This window comes from Podarcis melisellensis, assembly GCF_964234715.1.
Source record: "Podarcis melisellensis genome assembly, chromosome: 12".
In the NCBI taxonomy this organism is placed as follows: Eukaryota; Metazoa; Chordata; class Lepidosauria; order Squamata; family Lacertidae; genus Podarcis; species Podarcis melisellensis.
In genome coordinates, this window is record NC_138544.1 from 28,614,715 (window position 1) to 28,636,210 (window position 21,496).

General features: G+C 42.1%; 1 protein-coding gene across 3 annotated transcripts; it reads right to left on the reverse strand.

The window, feature by feature from the left end:
- Nucleotides 1-799: 799 nt before the first annotated feature.
- LRRC72 (leucine rich repeat containing 72) lies at nucleotides 800-19,722 on the reverse strand. Of its 3 annotated transcripts, none has more exons than XM_081883423.1 (9): nucleotides 19,550-19,720; nucleotides 17,778-17,851; nucleotides 14,535-14,604; nucleotides 11,257-11,338; nucleotides 9,920-10,033; nucleotides 5,000-5,089; nucleotides 3,627-3,710; nucleotides 2,567-2,594; nucleotides 800-1,084 (listed from the first exon to the last, which is right to left on the reverse strand). In XM_081883423.1, the coding sequence occupies exons 1-9, from the start codon at nucleotides 19,628-19,630 to the stop codon at nucleotides 919-921; spliced, it is 789 nt and encodes a 262-aa protein (XP_081739549.1). In that variant the 5' UTR covers nucleotides 19,631-19,720; the 3' UTR covers nucleotides 800-918. The 3 variants fall into 3 exon arrangements, with proteins under 3 accessions (XP_081739549.1, XP_081739548.1, XP_081739550.1); XM_081883422.1 differs by having other exon boundaries at nucleotides 3,627-3,785; nucleotides 19,550-19,718; XM_081883424.1 differs by lacking the exon at nucleotides 3,627-3,710 and having other exon boundaries at nucleotides 19,550-19,722.
- Nucleotides 19,723-21,496: the final 1,774 nt, after the last annotated feature.

Below are 21,496 nucleotides of genomic sequence, written 5' to 3' on the forward strand. Positions count from 1 at the left end.
TCATAACTGTCAGCAAAGTTGGCCTATTCAATGCGTCTGATCTTAAGACTAGGGCTCAACTAAATGGCAAACCTATAGCTGAACTGCAACATTTGAACCTGCAATTGGAAGTGCATATGGCTGAATTCTCTTCCATACTCCCCTCTAGCTAGAAAGCTAGCAAGTTCTATCTTCGTCTCCACCCACCTATCCATTACATGCCACTTTCTTCTTGAAGGAAGGAGCATTCAATCTGTCAGCCCAAATGCACATGCGCATGCCTTTGGGCTCATGGTAGTATTTGGAGATAAAGCTGTGCTATATTATCCTCTGAATTTACAGGGAAAGGACAAATAAAGTCTCCCCCAAAAGGCATTAAGAGACATCTCTTCCGGTCTGTTAACTATATACTTGGTAAAAATGGCAGAAAGGCTTTTATTCTCCTGTATGCAGATGTTAATCACCAACAGAACAGTGGTCAGCTCACTTACTGCCCCCTGAGTCATAATCAAGCTTGCTAAACAGCTACTCTGTTTCTTAGCTTTATAACCCCCAGAGATTGCGACCTTAGGAAATTAAAGCCTCTCCAAACTTGACAAGTAGGCATTTTTTTAAAAAAGGACATGCTGCCAAGTTTATTTTTCATTTGAAAGCATCTCAACCTAAACCTATATGCAGATCAGGAATCTGGCTTACAGCAGACCATGGTCAACTGCTCAATAACCCAACTTCAAACCATAGGCTGGTTTAACTAACCAATGATTTTTATCGTTTTAAATATCACCCCTTCATACTATGCTAAAATGGTAACGTAACTGGATTATTTTCCTGCTTGAAATGATTTTAATTGATGTTTAAAGCGCAACAATACCAAGAGCAGCAAAAGAAATGTGTTTTGGTGTGTTTTTTTAAGAGACAACTGTCGGAGAAAAGTCACATTTATCGAAACTTAATTGTCAGTCTCTCTGGCCTTTTTTCTGGATTGCTGCCAAGGCGTTTCTCTTCGCAGGTGGGCATCTTCTCCCAGTCAACAGTGGCAAACTCCATGACAGATCGCCTCATGGCCCTCACAAGTACAGCATGTTTTGGGTTTTCATACGGAATCCTTCCAAAGAATCAAACAAAAAGCAGGGGGGGAGGGGAGAGAAAGTAAATGACCATAATTTTTTTTCTCTTTTGCAATGAGAAAACTAAAGTTTAAACGTGAATGGATTTGATACTAATATGGCACCCAATGCATAGTAAATATTTTTTTATGGTTTTACCGTATTTTTCACTCCATAAGACGCCCCTGACCATAAGACACACCTAGTTTTTAGAGGGGGAATGCAAGAAAAAAAAATTCTTTAAAGGGAGTGCTGAGCAGAGCCTGTATGAATCCCAGGCTCCCTTTCATGAGCCGCATGGAGCGTGTCTGTGTGGTGCTTGCAGGCTTTTCCCCGAGGAGGGAGAAGGGACTGATGGGCTGCCCTTCTCCTTCCTCGGGGAAAAGCCCCCAAGAGCCACACACACACTCCACGCAGCTCTTTAAAGGGAGCGCTGAGCAGAGCCTCCCACCTGCATTCACTCCATAAGACGCAGACACATTTCCCCTTACTTTTTAGGAGGGGGAAAGTGCATCTTATGGAGCGAAAAATACAGTACAAAAATTTTGTACCTCTTAGTCAAGAAGTAAAGCAAAGTCAGGGGAAACAGAATGGGGTGGTTTCGCTACAAATATTTATCTGCAGCCCACCCCCACTTCCCAGCTGAGCAACAAGACTCTGCTGCTGTGCCCCACACTTTCCACACAACTCAACTGTTTCCCTACTGCTCCTCTGTCTGGGTGGAGGAATGGCTTACAGGTGGGGCTGAGGTACGTGTGAGAATCCATTCCTCAAGGGCGGGTACTCTCAAAATGAATGGATGTGGGGTTTTACGGGGGTGGGGGAGATAACAACCCACATCTGATTCTTCACACACAGAAATGTTTATGGATAGAAGGAATCTTGTGTGGAGCCCCATTGTGAATGAGGAGTAAATGTGTATCTACAGCCCCCCAACTTCTGCCTAGCCGATGACAAGAAGTGGGGAGGGGAGGGAGATGAGACTACAGCAATGTCCCCTTTCCCCTGTTGATCAGCAAGAGGGGATGCCACAATTTGCATAAAATTAGAAAGCGGGCTGCAAGGAACCATTTGTCCGCTTCTGATCTAGAGAGAGAAATAAACAGCGTTTTCTTGGAGAGTGCTGCATATTGACCAGAGAATATATAAAAAAAGAAAAAGCATTTGAGATGTGCTTATTCTACAAGGCCTCTTGGGAAAGGGGTGTTTTTAGTACTGACCATGATCCCCTTTTTCATTAGCAGATTATGTTCGCCTTCTCCATGCACAGTAGCCGGTTACTACACACATGGGGGCAATGTGAATGGAGTGGCTGGCTAACCTGTATCTGCCAGCCGGGGATATCACTTCATGCATCTGATGAAGTGTGCATGATGTATTAGGGCAAAATAAATATTTTGTTTTTAAGTTGTTGTTAGAGTGGAAGCTTCATATCTAAATATTAATGGATTAGAAATAAAGGAAAGGCAGATCTTGCTTACTTAACCAGGTGATTTCCAAACTCGCAACCTAAAACAAAGATAGGAAAAAGTTATTCAAGTCTGCATAGCGCTTGACATGCAGAATACTGAACAGTTTCAGTCAGTTCTAAATTCCATTAGATTCAAATGGCAAGTTTTGTAAGTTAGCAATTTGGCTTAAATGGTTCACTGAGTGAGATAGTTTTTTCTAGTTACTTGCTTAGCCTTATATACAGTTAACTTGTGACTGATTTCTCCCTGTGGACAAAATCATATTTGCTCCCCATTTGTCACCTGCTTCAACTACACATAACTAAGAAAAAGGCAGCAGCAGGTAGAGGTTTCTAAAGATTTTTGTGCACCGATTAGGAATCTTCAGTGGCTGTGGCAGTAGTCACTGGAATACAACTGAAAAGACTCGCCATAAAACTGGAAATCTATGACTTGTGGGCCAAGTTTCGCCTGCCTGCTTGACGCCTGACAACACATGTCCATCAAGCTGGTGCTTGGGGAGTTCAGTTCTGCTTGGTTTGGGATGTGCAGGAGAGGTTGCTCACCCACCTAATCCCTGCAGGAAGCAGGATTGAACCTGCCCTCCAGCTGATATATGTAGAGTTCAATTCTGCTTGCTCATTTGCTCCTAATGTGCCAAACATTGACTGCCAAAGGAGTGGGTGGGGGGAGTATCTGACCCACCAGGTGAAAAAGCTGCCCTATAAATGAGAAGGAAAGCAGCTATATGTATGCAGCACATGCCAAGCCCTTCTTATTTTCAAGCTTTAAAATCTTAAAGACCGATATTAGATATCCAGAAAAGGGAAGAATAGCTGAATTATACAGTAAATACCCTGAGTAATTTAACGATGATTTTTTTTCTTCTAAAAGATAACAGCTTTTACTGAGAAGCCTAGAATGACAATGAGCGTAAATCACAGCAAGCCCTCAAAGAATCCCAAGTAGACTGCTAAAAAGCAAGGCAATTATATAATTATGAAAGTCATTTAATGTAAGGAGGCAATGGTTGTTCATCTGCATTATTATTATAATTATTCTTATTATTATCTGAATCACTGTTAAATACCTGGAGGCAATCTTATCACTTTGGTTGGTGTTAGGCAAAATGATTGCTTGGGCAAAAACGGTTCATCGATTTTCTTCCCAAATCCTATAGAATGAAGCACGAGGGACCGTTCATGGTCATATATATGAACAGCTGATACTCTTTCTTTTGAAGTTACTTCTGTAACATAGGAATAGATGGCATTATCTGGAGCTCAACCAGCTGCTGACATACTATATTTCTTTATTCTTTAGGTGGGTGACAGCCTAGCTCTAAGGGATGTTGCGACTTGTGTGATTTACAGACAGTAGTAGCTTCTACTAGTTTCTAGAGAGGCAGGCTTCTGGTCACAGTCAAGAGAGCTCTTTTAGGTGCACCCATGGGTTACCTCTGCTCCCTGTGGGGCCTTTTGACACCCCCCCCCGAGCTACAGTCTCCCCTGATATTTTCCAAACTGCTTTTGAAACTGCCCTATGTCGCTTACAATTGATTTGGTTATGGGAATTGAGAGGACTTCCTACTGCTAGTGTGTGAAAGGTGTTCAATAGGCTCCATAGTCCACCTTCAATAGGCCAATTTTAGTAAGCATTACATAGGGCTTGTTCCATGAAATTAATTAATTAACTTTGCAAATTAATTTAGCAATGCCGGTTGCTTGTGTTTTCAGCACTGCTTTGTGAATGGCCACTATGCCTACTTTACAAACATTTAAGTACTTCTGTGATGCTTGGTTTGTACTTTTTGCATTTTGCTGCCTTCTGACCTCACTGTTTACATTCACACACAACTACATCCATCAACAGAGGATAATAAATCCTTCATGCAACAGATACATGCAATAATAATTGTACCCTACTCATCTGACTGGGTTGCCCTGCCACCCTGGGTGGCTTCCAAATATATAAAAACAAAATAAAATATTAAACATTAAAAATCTTCCCAATACAGGGCTATCTTCAGATGTCTTCTAGAGTTTGTATAGTTACACATCTCCTTGACATCTGATGGGAGAGCAAATAATAATCATGATAAATCTATGTGTCTTTAAGGAGCAATAAAATGTTGTTGCTTGTGTGGTAATAGACGAACAAAGACAACTCCCCTGGAAACTGAAATAAATGAGCTGTTACAATTTCACTTAACCAGGCTATAGATGCATGTTCATTTCCATGAAGGTTTCTTAAAAGTAGGGCCAGATAATTCTATTAAAGAGGAATGATGTCTTGCAATGTACCCACCCAATACTAACAAGTATTGAATGTAATCTTACAAAATTGATGACTGCTGAGTAAGGGCAGCCACAAATATATTGCTTCTTGTTCAGATATAAAAGCATTAAGTGATTATCCTTCATGTCTATTAAGAAAAGAAAGCGGAGGAGAAACAGTTTCTACCTTTTCTGTCAAACAATGTTACTGAAGGAATGTGGTATATTACGTACAGATGGTATCTGCGATCATGAGACATGGGGTTATTAAACAGATCTGCAGGAGTTGAAACAAAGAGAACAATGGTCAAAATGACTGAGCAAAGACTTGGCAACCTCCTCCATATTTCAGTAGATACTATACAGACATAATCAACCAGTTTGTATTCACAAAGCACCTCCTTCCTGAACGTTGTGGCCCATTGTGAGGTGCATGAAAAAAGATCTGCAACAAATGCCTTTTTGGCCACTTGTTATGAGTCTTTGAAGTTCTTGTTTGTTCTTTATGATTAACCAGAAAGATTCTGATACTCGGATCAAGTTTCCCATCATGTATTGCACCAATGCATCTAGCCCTCCCAGATAAGCCCCAGCAAATCCCAAACATATCTAGAAGACAGAGATGATAACTTTCAACTTCTCCATTCCTGACTGAGAGGTGTTGTGACTGCTCTGGCCACTCACAAGAATCCTCATCAGACTTCAGTGAACGCAAAAGCATTCAGAAAAATCAAACTGCTCTAATTTTAATCTTCCTTTTTGTGTGTGACAGCTGAGCTTTGACTAAGGCACCATTCCATTTTGTCTGTCTACATCAGCACAACACATTTAATTTAGTTCATATTTATATATATAAAAAACCCAACATGATTCGCTGGCACATCATAGTTGATGGTCGTTCACGGTTGGTGGGGAAATAGGAACCTTTCTTTTTACATTGAGTGTACAATGGGAACCAGCATGAGTTGGTTCCAGAATTCTTTGTCTTCAACATGTAAAAAAAGGATTCTGGATGACCCAATCCAAATCCTCTGTATTTACAGAGTTGCACAAAGAGCAGATTACACAAATAACCAGTATCCTGGCCAAAGGGGCAATTCACATCTTTTTATGCAGATTGCTGGTTATCATTCCATTAGAAAAACTGACTAGCAGGAATTAGGTGTCTGGGATTTTATCAAATTCATTGGTCTTGCGGCTGAAATTCAATGCAGGTAAATCATCTGTGTGGGACGTGGGTGGCGCTGTGGGTTAAACCACAGAGCCTAGGGCTTGCCGATCAGAAGGTCAGCGGTTTGAATCCCCGCGACGGGGTGAGCTCCCGTTGCTTGGTCCCTGCTCTTGCCAACCTAGCAGTTCAAAAGCCTGTCAAAGTGCAAGTAGATAAATAGGTACCGCTCCAGGGGGAAGGTAAATGGCATTTCCTCTGGTTCACCAGAAGCGGCTTAGTCATGCTGGCCACATGACCCGGAGGCTGTACGCTTGGTCCCTCAACCAATAAAGCAAGATGAGCGCTGCAACCCCAGAGTCATCCGTGACTGGACCTAATGGTCAGGGGTCCCTTTACCTTTACCTTTAAGTCATCTGCAGTCTCCTCCATACCCTAAACTCATTACATAATTATCTTATGTGATTATCTATTGCTGCATTGCACACCAATGGCTTTCTCAGTATAAAAGAAATGCTGGTAAGTGTGTAATACCAGCAGAATACTGCAGGCCGTGACATTTCTCTTGTAGAGTATAGATTTACTTCAAAGCACAATGGTCTTTGCTTTCAGACTACTCAGATTAAAGAGCTTTCCATCTGTTCAATATATGATTTCTACTCCAGTGGGGAGTTTCCCTTTGACAAAGTGTAGGATCATTGCGATGAAACTAATAAATAGAGTTGGGGAGATAACACAACCCTGTTTAACACCTGATCCCACACTGAATGGTGCACTTTGACAGCCATTGTTATCTGCAATTGTTGCTGTCATATTATCATCTAGGAGACAGAGGATGTTCACAAATTTGTCTGGGCAGCCGATTTTCAAAAGTACAGTCCGTGGGGCATTATGATTTACATTGTCCAAGGCCTTAGTTAGGTCAATAAAGGTCATATACAGGGGTTGGTTTTGCTCTCTGCATTTTTCTTGAAGCTGTCAAGCAGTGAAAATCATGTCCACTGTCCCCCTGGAAGGTCGAAAACCATTTTCGGATTCAGAAAGGGTAGCCTCTGATATTGTTAGGAGACAGTTTGCTAAGATGCTTGCAAGAATTTTGCCGTCCCGTCCGCAGCTAATAAAGAGATGCCTTGATAGTTTCTGCAATCCGTTCTATCATCTTTTTAAAAGTTATATACAGGTGTATATTTATATATACACCTGTACTCATTAATAATCTCACAGCTCTATTTTGGGCCAGCTGGACTTTCCAGGCTATTTTCAAAGGCAGCATCACATATAACACAGTACAGTTATCTAAGCAGGAGATTATTGAAGCTTAGATAACTGCTGCAAGCTTATCTCTACTCAGATAGGGTCGTAATTGGTATATCCAATGAAACAGAAATAACACACTCTCTGCCTCTGAGGCTAACCTGTGTTGGATCACAGAGCATCCTCAAATTGCAAACTTTCTTCCTTAGAAGAAGTGCAACCCCATTCAAAACAGGTTGAAGATTATTTAATTACACAGCAAAATCACCCACAAAGTAAATGCTAACAAAGTCCTTCTCCTGGCCACATGGGGAGGACAAGAGGGAAGGAGGAAGGGTGAAAGCACAAGATTTTGCTGAAGCTTGTTTCTACTCACACACATAGCGCTAAACCATGTTTTAATATTAATTGTGAACCCGCTCATTATGCTATTTTTTTCTCATGGCAGAGAGGGGAAGCTTACTCAGTAGTACTTACAGAGAAGCAACTCTGTAGTGAGGCATATTAGTGCTTTGTGCTTTGAGAAGACACTTTCAATGTATCAGTGGCTTCTTTTAATAATGACAATATCTGGATAAAAAACATAATCTATCTTTTTTCCTGCCCATATCCTGAAAAATCTCGTTCATCTATTTTTGTGATTTTTTTCCTCACTCAAAAATAAATGATGGTAATGGATTGCATGCAAAGAACCACTAGATGGCAGTAGTAGAAAGAACACTACTTTTATGGCTGTGAAGTAGAGATTTAATCATCTCTGTAGAAATAATCTCATCACTTTGAATAGTGCACAGAGCCTAAAACCTCCATATGCAAGAATATCAGAAGGCCTTTATACAAATCTATGGAGTAACTGCAGTCGAAATGCTGTCTAAAGTGTTGGTCGCTGCACCTTGAAATAGGAGGTTATAGAGCTGGAAAAGGGGGGCAGTCAAAATGATCAATGGGGCAAGTCCTCTTTGAGGAAAGTTTACAACATTGGAGGCCTTTTCATTCAGGAAAAAAACAAGTAAGAAGGGACATAGTAGAGGTGTGCATAATTTGGAGAAATTATACAACCTTCCCCCCTCTCATAATACCAGACAAGAGGAAATACTTCACTTAGCATATTGTTGAACCATTGATTTTTTACCAGCGTGTTGGCTGCCATCTTGGTTGTCTTTAAAACATAGGTAGGCAAACTAAGGCCCGGGGGCCGGATTCTGCCCAATCGCCTTCCAAATCCAGCCCGCGGACGGTCCGGGAATCAGCGTGTTTTTACATGATTAGAATGTGTCCTTGTATTTAAAATGCATCTCTGGGTTATTTGTGGGGCATAGGAATTCGTTCATTTCTTTTCTTCCAAAATATAGTCCGGCCCCCACAAGGTCTGAGGGACAGTGGACTCGCCCCCTGCTGAAAAAGTTTGCTGACCCCTGCTTTAAAAAGTATCACAAGCCTCTGGATGCCATTTGCCAAGGACAATGAGAAGGGGGCGCTGTTGTGCTCCTCTCCTGCTGGTGAGCCTCTCAAAGGCATCAAGTTGGCCACTGTGAGAATAGAAAGCTGGAATAGAAAGGTCTTTGGCATAGGAGCCAACACTGAGGGGCCAAGGTCCCTTTGCCACACACCCCCAATAAAATATTTGAGGCCCCCTTCCCCCCAAAAGTTGCCATTGTTGCCATTAAGAACACAAGGAGAAATGTGACTGGGCCATTAAAGAACAACTGACCATGCAGATACTGTCCTTTCCCCCCAGATATGTGTTAGTTAGCAGAAGACAAAAGCAGAGATGAGAGCGGGAGGTTGCCAGGGTAACCGTGGGGCGTGATGTCATCACAGGAAGAGAGGGTGTCCTTTTGCAACAGGTTTTTGGAGCAGGGTTTTCTGGGAAGAAGGAGAAGGAAATGGACAGAACACCATGTGGGACTGAAGGGCAGTACCCCCCCCCCTTGGGATATAATTGCTGTGAGCTCTCCCTCCATAAAACTCAGGCGTAAACATGTGTCAATAAACTGTATTTCTAAGATATTACAGCATCATTTCCCCCAAGGAAACACAAAGCCTGGTTAAGTGCCAAGACCCCTGGAATCCCTTGCTACCACGCGGCAGAGATTAGGGTGGCCTGTAACAATATTAAATACCGCTATTAATTACTTTACCGAGGCATTAAATTAGTTCCTGCTTCTTAAAAGTTCTGAAAGCCCTGGTATGATCTATGAGCACATTCCTTTAGGGAGGGAAAAAAACCTGAGAAAGATTGCTTACACTTTCACTTTCAACAGGTTAACAGTTTATAATCCTACTTCCCTGAAGGCGATTTGAATGCAGCAACGCTTAGTGGCGCCAGCACCGTCTTGTTTATCTTAATATGAAATTTCAGAGTCTCAAGCATTTTCATCTACCCCTTGCTCTGTCAGTAACATAAAATAAAACAAATGCAGACACTAGTTAAAACTGATACTGGTATGTTCAATTAGAGAATCTTATTTGCTCAGCAAAAAGCATTTCCAAAGAAAGGCTAATATATCTTATTCAATCCTTCTCCTCAAAACTATCTGTTTTCTACTAAATGTATGAGGGGGTCCTGTCAATGTTGTGCTGCATGGGGAGGGAAAAAAAAAAGAGAGAGAAAAAGAGAGAGAGAGAGAGAGAGAGAGAGAGAGAGAGAGAGAGAGAGAGAGAGAGAGAGGTGTAAATGATTACTTAAGGTCTGCAGATGTTGCATTCCTTGAAGCTCTTTCACAGTTTTCTCCAGGGTTTTCAGGTGATTGTTGTGAAGCATCAGGATTTGCAACACATGAATATGTTTCAGAGCACCTAAAATGGCAACAACAATTAACAATAAAATAATGCCTTACTTGTGCTCATATTTTGTTTCTTCAGTTTGTTACATCTCCTTATCTTGCCCAGTGACTTACAACCAAAAACCAAATGAACAACAAACAAAAAAACCCATATGGATACATTTGAACCAAAATACATTAAACATTAAAAAACATCCAACCCACTTCTAAAAGGTCACAGGTAGTTAAAAGGCTGAAAGCCTGGTTAGAGAGGAAAGTGTGAAGGGAGCCTAAAGATAGCTAAGACAAGCCTCCCTCTGTAGAGCACTCTGGCCACCACAGAAAAGACCCGTTCTCATGTCGCCTGTCTGGACCTGTCATGGAGGAGGCACATGAAGATGGGGTGAATTCATACAGAGTAAATTCATATGGGGAGAGGCAATCCTTGAGGCATTGCGGTCCTGAGCTGTTTAAGACTTTATAGGTCAAAACCAATAATTTGAATTCGGCCTGGAAGCTAACTGGCAGCCAGTGCAGTCAAGCCAGGATTGGCGTTATGTTTCCAAACCATCTTGTCCCAGTGAGAAACCTGGTCACTGAATTCTGCACTAGCTGAAGTTTCCGAACCATCTTCAGAGACAGTCCCACATATAACACAGTGAGGTAATCTAACCTAGAGGTTATTAGAGCATAAACAACAGAAGTTCAGCTATCACTGTCCAGATAAAGGCAGAACCGGGCCACCAATTGAATCTGATGGAAGGCACTCCACACCAGAAAAATGCCCAGGCTCTGTACACGCTCCTTCAGTCGGAGTGTAACCCCATCAACCTCCCAGCCATCAGAGCTAGGGAGCCACCAACTAATAGGACCTCAGTTTATCTGAACTGAGCTTCAGTTTATTGACTATCATCTAATTCTTTACTGAGGCAAGACAACCATTTAGCACATCCATTGCCTCACCTTCAGGTGTAAAGGAGAAGCAGAGCTGTGTGTCATCAGCATATTGCCGACAACATACTCCAAAACTCTGGATGACCGCACTCTGTGATTAAGCAGCATGAGGGATAAAATCGAGCCCTGAGAAAACCCACACTGAAGGCTCCATGGGGCCAAAGAACATTCCCCCATTCTATTTTCGTGAAGCACCACTCGTCTTATTTCCAGGACTTCTTGCAGTCTATTTCAACCAAATTTAACACATATATGCTCACAGGAATCACTCCCGGTTCACAAGAGATTATGTCAATGCCATACCTGATATATCTCGGATTTCGTTATTGTTGAGGTACAGTTCTGTCAAGCAGCAGTTATGCTTCAACATAGTTAGATTCTGAATCTGAATTATGAGAATTAGAACAATAGGTTCATGTGATTTTATTGGTGAAGAACTATACCATATAGCATATATTATATGCTATCTTTGTGGGTTTAAATACGCCTGTGAAATTTCCCATATAACGGATTAAAAATATAACAGGCCTCAAAATGCACAGTAGAAATGTTCTTTCCCTCTATATTAAGCATCTCCCTATAACGTGTTTTTGCATGTCATATGATTGCCGTACTGTTGAAATTAGTGAACGTAACTAAGTTAAGTCCACTAATTTCAGTAGGTCTGCTCTTAGTAAAACTTCACTGAATGCCACCCAGTGTGCTGAAACCTCAGCCATTTTACCCTCTTCATCCTTTGTCCTGAAGTGGCACAAACCACATATAGCTGGAAAAGGAGAGCTTCAGCAAAGGATATATAGTCTGCTCCTTCCTCCTGGGCCGTGTTCAGAAAGTGGTGGTGGGGGATGAGTGTTCAGACCCCTGGCCGCTCACTTGTGGGGTGCCTCAGGGTTCTGTCCTCTCCCCCATGCTTTTCAACATCTACATGCAGCCGCTGGGAGGGATCATCAGGAGGTTTGGGCTGGGTGTTCATCAGTATGCAGATGATACCCAGCTCTACCTCTCTTTTAAATCAGAACCAGTGAAGGCGGTAAAGGTCCTGTGTGAGTGTCTGGAAGCGGTTGGAGGATGGATGGCGGCTAACAGATTGAGGTTGAATCCTGACAAGACAGAAGTACTGTTTTTGGGGGACAGGAGGCGGGCAGGTGTGGAGGATTCCCTGGTCCTGAATGGGGTAACTGTGCCCCTGCAGGACCAGGTGCGCAGCCTGGGAGTCATTTTGGACTCACAGCTGTCCATGGAAGCACAGGTCAAATCTGTATCCAGGGCAGCTGTTTACCAGCTCCATCTGGTACGTAGGCTGAGACCCTATCTGCCTGCGGACTGTCTTGCCAGAGTGGTACATGCTCTGGTTATCTCCCGCTTGGACTACTGCAATGCGCTCTACGTGGGGCTACCTTTGAAGGTGACCCGGAAACTACAACTAATCCAGAATGCGGCCGCTAGACTGGTGGCTGGGAGCGGCCGCCGAGACCATATAACACTGGTCTTGAAAGACCTACATTGGCTCCCAGTACGTTTCCGAGCACAATTCAAAGTGTTGTTGCTGACCTTTAAAGCCCTAAATGGCCTCGGCCCAGTATATCTGAAGGAGCGTCTCCTCCCCCATCGTTCTGCCCGGACACTGAGGTCCAGCTCCGAGGGCCTTCTGGCGGTTTCCTCCCTGCGAGAGGCCAAGTTGCAGGGAACCAGGCAGAGGGCCTTCTCGGTGGTGGCGCCCGCCCTGTGGAATGCCCTCCCACCGGATGTCAAGGCGATGGACAACTACTTAACATTCAGAAGACATCTGAAGGCAGCCCTGTTCAGGGAAGTTTTTAATATGTGACATGTTAGTGTATTTTTCATTTCTGTTGGAAGCCGCCCAGAGTGGCTGGGGAAACCCAGCCAGATGGGCGGGGTACAAATAATAAATTATTATTATTATTATTATTATTATTATTATTATTAATCTGCTATATATTATAAGTATTAATATTAGTCTTAATTAAATTTATATTCTGACCTTCATCAAAAGACTACAGGGTAGTTTACATCACAGAATACAAATGTCAATACATAACCTAATATTTATACAATGTATAATTTATACAATGTAAAAATCAAAATAGTTATGTAAACACAGTAATAGTAGAGGTGGCCCTACATTGTAAAGGCCTGAGCTGTACAAAGAAGCTGTCTGCTTGCTAGCATACTGAAAGATGCAAAACATTGTAATAACGGCAGCCTTTCAACATGGTTGACATTATATGGCATGCGATTACTCTTAGCCCAAGGCAATAAACCTGTATGTTCTCCCAAATTATATGGAATTTTACAGTATCTTTTCCTAGCCTTAGAAATGTATGTATGTATTTACAGTCATACATGAGCAGCCAGTGACAGAAGCTGTGGCTATTGTGTGACTTTCAAAAAGCCTTCCACCTGCCTATTTATTCTTCTTGGTTAATGGTTATAACATGTAATTCATGATTCGATAAATGTTTCTGCATTTAAACTTGAATATATTCTGCCCTGAGAGTCCAGGGAGTGCACCTGCCTCATTATAGAGGCTGCCTAAATGCACTCAATGTTCAGTCTCAAACGGGGGCACCAAAAAGCTCTGAACTGGAAAGGATGGTGTTTGTGGCTCACCAGGGGTTGGGAGCAAATGGCTCTGGGAAAGTACCCAAGGGCAAATTCTCCCTGCCTCAGCAATACAGAAGCAGAGGAAGCTGCTGAAAGTATCTGACAAATGTCAGATCATTTGTCAGGAGAGTTCAGGATTGTTTGCACTGACCAGCAATTTCACATGGGAGTTTTCCCATCCCTTAGAGCCCTTTCTCCCAACCATATGGTGATACTTGTACAGTGGTACCTTGGTTCTCAAATGCCTTGGTATTCAAACAACTTGGAATTTAAACACTGCAAACCCGGAAGTAAGCGTTCCGGTTTGCAAACTTTTTACAGAAGCCGAATGTGCTCCGTTTTGAATGTTATGCTTCCGATTTGAGTACCACGCTTCCGTTTTGAGTGTTATGCTGAGGTCTGTCTGTTTTTGCTATCTCTTTTGCATTTTTGTTTTTGCGGCTCTTTTTGTTTTGTTTTTATGACTGTGTGGAACCCAGTTCAGCTACTGACTGATTGATTGTGTGACTGCAGTACATTGTTTATTGCTTTCATTTTATGGATCAATGGTCTCGTTAGATAGTAAAATTCACGTTAAATTGCTGTTTTAGGGGTTGTTTTTAAAAGTCTGGAACGGATTCACCCACTTTGCATTACTTTCTATGGGAAAGCATGCCTTGGTTTTGGAACACTTTGGTTTTGGAATGGACTTCTGGAACAGATTAAGTTTGAGGACCAAGGTACCACTGTACTAGTACTAAACACACAGCCAAAATTTGATTCCATTGTGGCAGTTAGGCATATGTTTAAATCTCTTTTCTTGAAATGAATGGGGTTGCATTTTAGCTTTGGACCCAGTCTATAAATTCAACAAATTCTAAGCTTTTTTTTTTAATGCTACAAAACCCCCCATTACTTTTTATTGCCAAAAATAAAGTCAAAAGTGTAAAAAATAATGTAAACTCCATATTTATTACCTTATTATTATTTAGCCATAAATGGCTTAATATCCGGAACTGTGATAAATCAGGGATTTCTTTTAATCCTCTGAAACAAAAGTTATATAACTTCAGTTGTTAATACCCACTTTAATATACTATTATACATCAGAAATAAGCACTGAAGCAGTTATGTAATTGCATCAGTAACAGCTGCTTTTTGATTCAATGTGCTCACATACTGTTGGCAGTAAGCAACCCTCTTTTGTCAGAAAAGCATATACAGTACAGTTTATGAAGTAATACAGTGGTACCTCTAGTTATGAACTTAATTTGTTCTGGAGGTCTGTTCTTAACCTGAAACTATACTTAGAGGCGTGCTTTCGCTAATGGGGTCTCTTGCTGCCGCTATACTGCCAGCATATGATTTCCGTTCTCATTCTGAAGCAAAGTTCTCAACTCGAGGTAACTCTTCCAGGTTAGCGGAGTTTGTAACCTGAAGCGTTTGAAACCTGAGGCATTTGTAACTTGAGGTACCACTGTATATGGAAATTCATTCACACCCAGTGGTTGCTGAGCATCTAAAGTAGTAAATAAATGACTTTTGTTAAGTACCAACAGTTCTCAGTCTCCACAATTTTACCTCATATTTGGTGAGGAACGCAAGTATCAGTGGTTGACTTCAGATGATCATGTATCAGCTTGGTTAGCAGCTTTGGAACAAGCCAGGATATAATATCATGGTTTAATATTTTGGCTTCTTCTGAAGCTGATAATCTAGGTTGTTTTGCTTGTTTTGGATGAAACAAAAACCATACTTAATTAGAGACTTAATGGTCTGAGTGATCACACTGCAAAACAACTGAGTGCATGGGGGAAATGTCCATTCGTATATTAACATTAGCACTCTTCAGGTGTGAGACGAGCAGCAAGGGTCCTTCTCTTATATGTTGGCATCACAATTACCATCACAGTAAGTTAGAGGGGCCTCTTTTGAAGCGGGGAGCTTCCTGTACTCATAAAAGCCCAGCTTCCTCCACCCATGACTGCTGTTGGTGAAAACAAAAGAAGTTGAGATCTTCCATGTACCTCAGATCTTCCATGACACATTTGGCCTAAGTGGTTATCTAAAAAGAAAAAAATGTCCATATATTGCAGCCATTTCTCAATGTTCTTTCCATTTGTCATGATCAATGTATATTAAAGACGGGGGGGGGGGGGCTATGAACCATTTGGGGTGAGGAAATACCTGGAGATGTATGGCTTCCCACCTAACAGGAACTAGATGATGTGGTGAATGAACACTTGTCTTCTATTTGGTCTGCTGCCAGGTTTGAAGAGCCTGTCTAACAATGGCAGAGGAAGCCTAGTGCGATTGGTTTGATCTCTCTAGGGAAAAAGAAAACCCGGAAAAGATACTCTGCATACAGTGGTACCTCAGGTTAAGTACTTAATTTGTTCCGGAGGTCCATACTTAACCTGAAACTGTTCTTAACCTGAAGCACCACTTTAGTTAATGGGGCCTTCCGCTGCTGCCATGCCGCCGGAGCACGATTTCTGTTCTCATCCTGAAGCAAAGTTCTTAACCTGAAGCACTATTTCTGGGTTAGCAGAGTCTGTAACCTAAAGCATATGTAACTTGAAGTATATGCAACCCGAGGTACCATTGTACTGCATTCAGTTATGGCACAGATTCTTGGCAATTTAGCCATGGCTTAAAGGACTCTTGACAAAACGACATACCTGGGCAAAATTCTCAATCCCATGATGTTTTTTATTTATAGAATGCTGGAGCTCTGCACAATGCACACACAACAATCACTTTTCCTTATTGACTTCTATCCACATGCAAGCTATCTCCTATTTCTCTCTCCAAAAGTTTAAACTTATTTTTAATTGGCTTCATTCCCCCCCCCCGCCCCATATCTCCTGGCCTACCCTTTTGATGAACAGACTGCAGCCCTCAAACCACTTACTCTAGAGACATTCTACTGAAATAAATAGAACATATCTGGAGAAACTCATCTGAGGATTGCACCCAAAGGCATTACATTTCTTCCAAAGAGAGTTTAATTCCAATAATTTTTTTAACCTGCCTCTTTATGCAGGTCTTTCTAGTCTTTGCATGCCCTTTGGGCCTCCAGCATTCTTTTCCAATTTACAACTAAACTAATCAATTTCCTCAAGATGACAGCTTTCTCAGAAGCAGAATTTCCTGTGCTTCATTAACAGTACTGGAGGATTTTAATGCACAGACTTAAATATTTATTAGCTTTTTATAGCAGCCCCAGTCCAATCAACACAACACAAGTCAGCCAGTTTAGAAGTAATGTTCCAAACTATGGTTTGGGAGGTGTGGAAACAACCATGCTCTGGTTATTTGGTCGTTTCTTCCCCTTGTATGGGCAGATACAATGAACTGCTTCCTGCTTAGCATATGCTTAAACCACAAAGCAGAAGCAAATCATGGTGAGCAATTATGATTTGGAGGGAAACTACAAATCAGTTTGCTGGTTTGGATGTGCAAACTCTGGCCTACATTCAACATTCTCTGACTGCTAGAGCAACCCCTACTGTGTTATGGTAAGGAAGATAATAATGATTGTGCATTATGCTGGTTCTTCTATCCTGCGCCTTCTCTTGTGCAAACCATTCTGCTAGCACAATTTGTACATCACTAAGGGAATTCTGATATTTAGCCTTTTCTAAGATGAGCCCTATGGGACGCGGGTGGCGTTGTGGTCTAAACCACTGAACCTCTTGGGCTTGCCAATCAGAAGGTCGGTGATGAGGTCCAGTTGCTTGGTCCCAGCTCCTGCCCACCTAGCAGTTCGAAAGCACGTCAACATGCAAGTAGATAAATAGGTACCACTCTGGCAGGAAGGTAAACGGCATTTCCGTGTGCTGCTCTGGCTTCGCCAGAAGCGGCTTAGTCATGCTGGCCACATGACCTGGAAAAAATTGTCTGTGGACAAACGTCGGCTCCCTTAGCCAGTAAAACAAGATGAGTGCTGCAACCCCAGAGTCGTTCATGACTGGACTTTACCTTTACCTTCCTTAAGATGGTCATGGGTCTTTACCTTTACCTTTCTTAAGATGAGCGCTGGCCTCACAAAATAAAGATTTAAGAATGAAATGGCAATTTACTGGTCCTGGAAACAAACTATTTTATTTTCACAGAACCAAAAAGAAGTTCAGTCTAAAAATTGATTCTTTTCAGCTGAGCCTAACAGAACAGTGCCTTAAATCAGCAAAAAAAGAAGAAGAATATACGGTACTTACTTTTCACCAAGATACAAATCGGTAACTTCATTATTTTTCTTATAGCCACATATTTTCAACTGTTTTCCTAAAGCCTGGAAACAAATGGTGTGTCAAAACAATGCACATAATTAAACAAAATATATTCTTACATATAAAAAGAGAAATTGAATTCACAGGATCTCTTTCTCGCCTATTCTTGAATAGAAGAAAGAAAAAATACCTACAGCTATTACATTCCAGTTTTTATCCTCCTTACTTCATTTCGCTTCAGTACGTGCCTTACCACATATTTGTGGGGAAGACAGCACTGAATGCCTTGGGGCAACACTGGCTCCTGGAAGATAGAGGAAGAAACATAGATATGAGGATTGCTATATAGCTCTCAGCTATTAATTCTTTGTTTTTCATGATTAGTCAGTCTAGAGTCATGGGAATTTGGAAGGGGAAAAAAGATTCACTCCTACAAATCATATATTCAAAGCATAGCTATAAGAGTATGGGGGTGGGGAGCCTTGTTCTACGGGAGTTAATAAACTCATGGCTGAACATGAGTTTAGGGCCAGTTCATATGATATCATTCTTAATTGGCTGGACGTTTTCTGCCAAAGTTTCTTATCAGACCAGACTGATGCAAGCATGATACTGTTTAAACCAGCTTTAGGATTCCTTGATGTGCTGAACTACAGCTGGCAGGCAATTCAGACTACCAATCTTGCATCAACAGATCAAAACAAAACAAAACCAAGCAACAGAGACGTTTAAGACACAGATGTAATCTGCAGTGCTGGCCCACCCATGAGGCAAGGTGTGGTGGCTGCCTTGGGCGGCAGGATCCACAGATACAGCAGATCTGGCCTCTAAGGAAGGCATTGCCTGCTGCCACAGGGGCAGCGATGGCTGTGGCATGTTCCTCAGAGGCCTCAATTGCAGCCTTTTCAGAAGCCCCCCGCCCCATGCTGCCTCTACAACACAGGAGGCACTGCTGGTCTCTTCCTCACCCCTGCCATGTCATGAAATTCAAGAAGAAGAAGAAGAAGAAGAAGAAGAAGAAGAAGAAGAAGAAGAAGAAGAAGAAGAAGAAGAGGAGGAGGAGGAGGAGGAGGAGGAGGAGGAGGAGGAGGAGGAGGATGAGGATGAGGATGAGGATAGATTTGCTATCCCGCTTTGTCACTACCCTAAGGATTCTCTTTTTTTAATTTTAAAAGATTTATTGAAATAATTCAACATTAATACATTTATACATACATATTATGGGTACAAACAAACATACCATTTCATACAATCCTTAAAAATATTCATACATACCCACACACAATCCCTCACATACTTTTCCCACCACTGTCCCTCACCCCTCATGCCACCCTGTGTTAGACTTCCAATCTACTCAATTGCCAATTTCTTTCTATTTCTATTACTTTCTTTCACACACTATTAAATCAACTTTCTACTTCTTTTTCTGTTACACATTGTTATCCATATTCTTTGGTATTTCAGTATTTATAATGGAACTTGTTTATTCTAATAGGAGTTCTACTACCCGAAGGAGTCTCAAAGCGGCCAACATTCTCCTTTCCCTTCCTCCACCACAACACTCTGTGAGGTGAGTGAGGCTGAGAGACTTCAGAGAAGCGTGACTAGCCCAAGGTCACCCAGCAGCTGCATGTGGAGGAGCGGAGACGCGAACCTGGTTCACCAGATTACAAGTCTACCGTTCTTAACCACTCCATCACACTGGCTCAAGATGCAGGAAGAAGCTGCTTTACCCTCAGTTGGACCATCCATCCACCTACCTCAGCAGCCTCTGCACTGCTGCACCGTGGCTCCCCAGGCTTTCTCAAAGACCTCTCTCTCAGGCTTGACGCAGGGTGCATAATCTCCCCCTTCGCCAACCAACCAACCAACCTTCCCCTGGATGCTTCATTCACAAAGGAGGAGAAGCAGAATCCAGCTTGACTGCGTCTAACTGACATTCTAACTCAACCTTCCTTAAAGACATGGCGACAGCCTTCCACACTGGCCTCATTCAAACTGTCACACCTGAAACTCACTTCCACCTCTTTTCCTTTCACTTTCCTCTGGCATGTTTGCATCAGGCCAGCAGGCGGATGTGCTCTCCACCTTGCGACCACACCTGTCAGCTGGCCTTATAGTTGCTCACTCGGGGACAGCCTCTCCACCTGGCTACCCCAGACTGGTGAAGATGAGGAGCAGCCTGGCATTTATGGTGAACTCACAAAGCCTTGCCCATGGACATCGCGGTCTGTAGTGGATGAAGGAAAGGAGATACATGAAGAATTAGAAAAAGGGCGCATTTGTAACTGGGGTTATCTTTTCAAGTGGTCTATTGGTGGCATTCCTTTCCACACACCATATGAACACAAAGCTTCTCTGCACGGGGACAGACAAGTGCTTGAAGGCACTCACCTGCTCCCACTCCAGGCTCTTGTTGCAGCTTAAACAGCTGCCATTTTGGAACTGCGCTTCCCAGTCAACTATCACAGCAAAGCCAGCCACTGAGAGGCAGGGAAAGGGGAACAGCAATCATGGAGTGCTTGCGATGGACTGAGGGAGGGAAGGGTGGTGTTGTTTTGTGGCTGGAATATCAAAACTCTGACTGTCTTTCCTTCAGGGTGCTGAGCCAACCGTTGAAAAGCAAGTTCTAGTTGTCATATTCTTGGCCATGTGTGTTTTGTTGTGTCCTCTGCATCAGATTTATTATTTACTGAATTTATATCTTGGCTTTCCCCACCAGAGGAGTCCAGGGCGGCAAACAGATGCACAATTAACAAAAACTAAAACAAAGAAAAACACTCTAGAATAGTTAAACTGTTCTAAAAACAGTTACAAATAAAAATAATTGTATTTCTACACACCTGCCTCAGTTCTCTATCCAGGTCTACCAGAAGTATTACTAGAGTTCAAAGGCACATTTCAGCCGGGCGAAAACACTCGAACAGGGTATGAGGAAGGGCTGATGAAAAATGTGGCCTAGGGAGAATCCCAAGGGACAAATAAATCTGAGGAAGGTGGCATGGACTGAATTACTTATGTGCCTGTATTTCCTTGGCCATATTCACACCATAAATTTAAAGCAGTATGATACCACTTTAAGCAATTATGGCTTTCCCCAAAGAATTCTGGGAGCTGTAGTTTGTTGAGGGTGCTGAGAGTTGTTACTCACCTCAGAGAGTTACAGTTCCCAGTGTTCTCTGAAAAGAAGAGGGATTGCTTATTAGACCACTCTCAGAGTAATAGCTCTGGGAGTGGAATGGGGTCTCCTAACAACTCTCAGCACCCTTAACAAACTACAGCTCCCAGAATCCTTTGGGGGAAGCTGTGGTTGCCTAAAGTAGTATCATGGTACTTTAAATATATGGCATGAATGCAGCCCTTGTCTGTACCTCTGTAAAATAAATGATAAATGGATGGAGCTAAAAATAGTGTCAAAGAAATTTAGTTTTCATTGAGATTTAGTATCCATGGTGCCTGTTTTATCAGCAGTTTTCTTTTAAGTAAAGAAACCATAGCACGTATATCAGTGTATCATGTTTCTTTTCCTTTTTTTAGTTACTAAAGCTACATTAGGTAATTGGAGTGACACGGTCGTCCCATACACCAAGGAAGAACATATGTGACTTTGAAGCACAACTACACATAAAAACGGGGTATTTATTATAAGTCTCACACATGAAAAAAAATATGTTTAGACTAAAATGTGCCAAAACTCTCACTTTAGA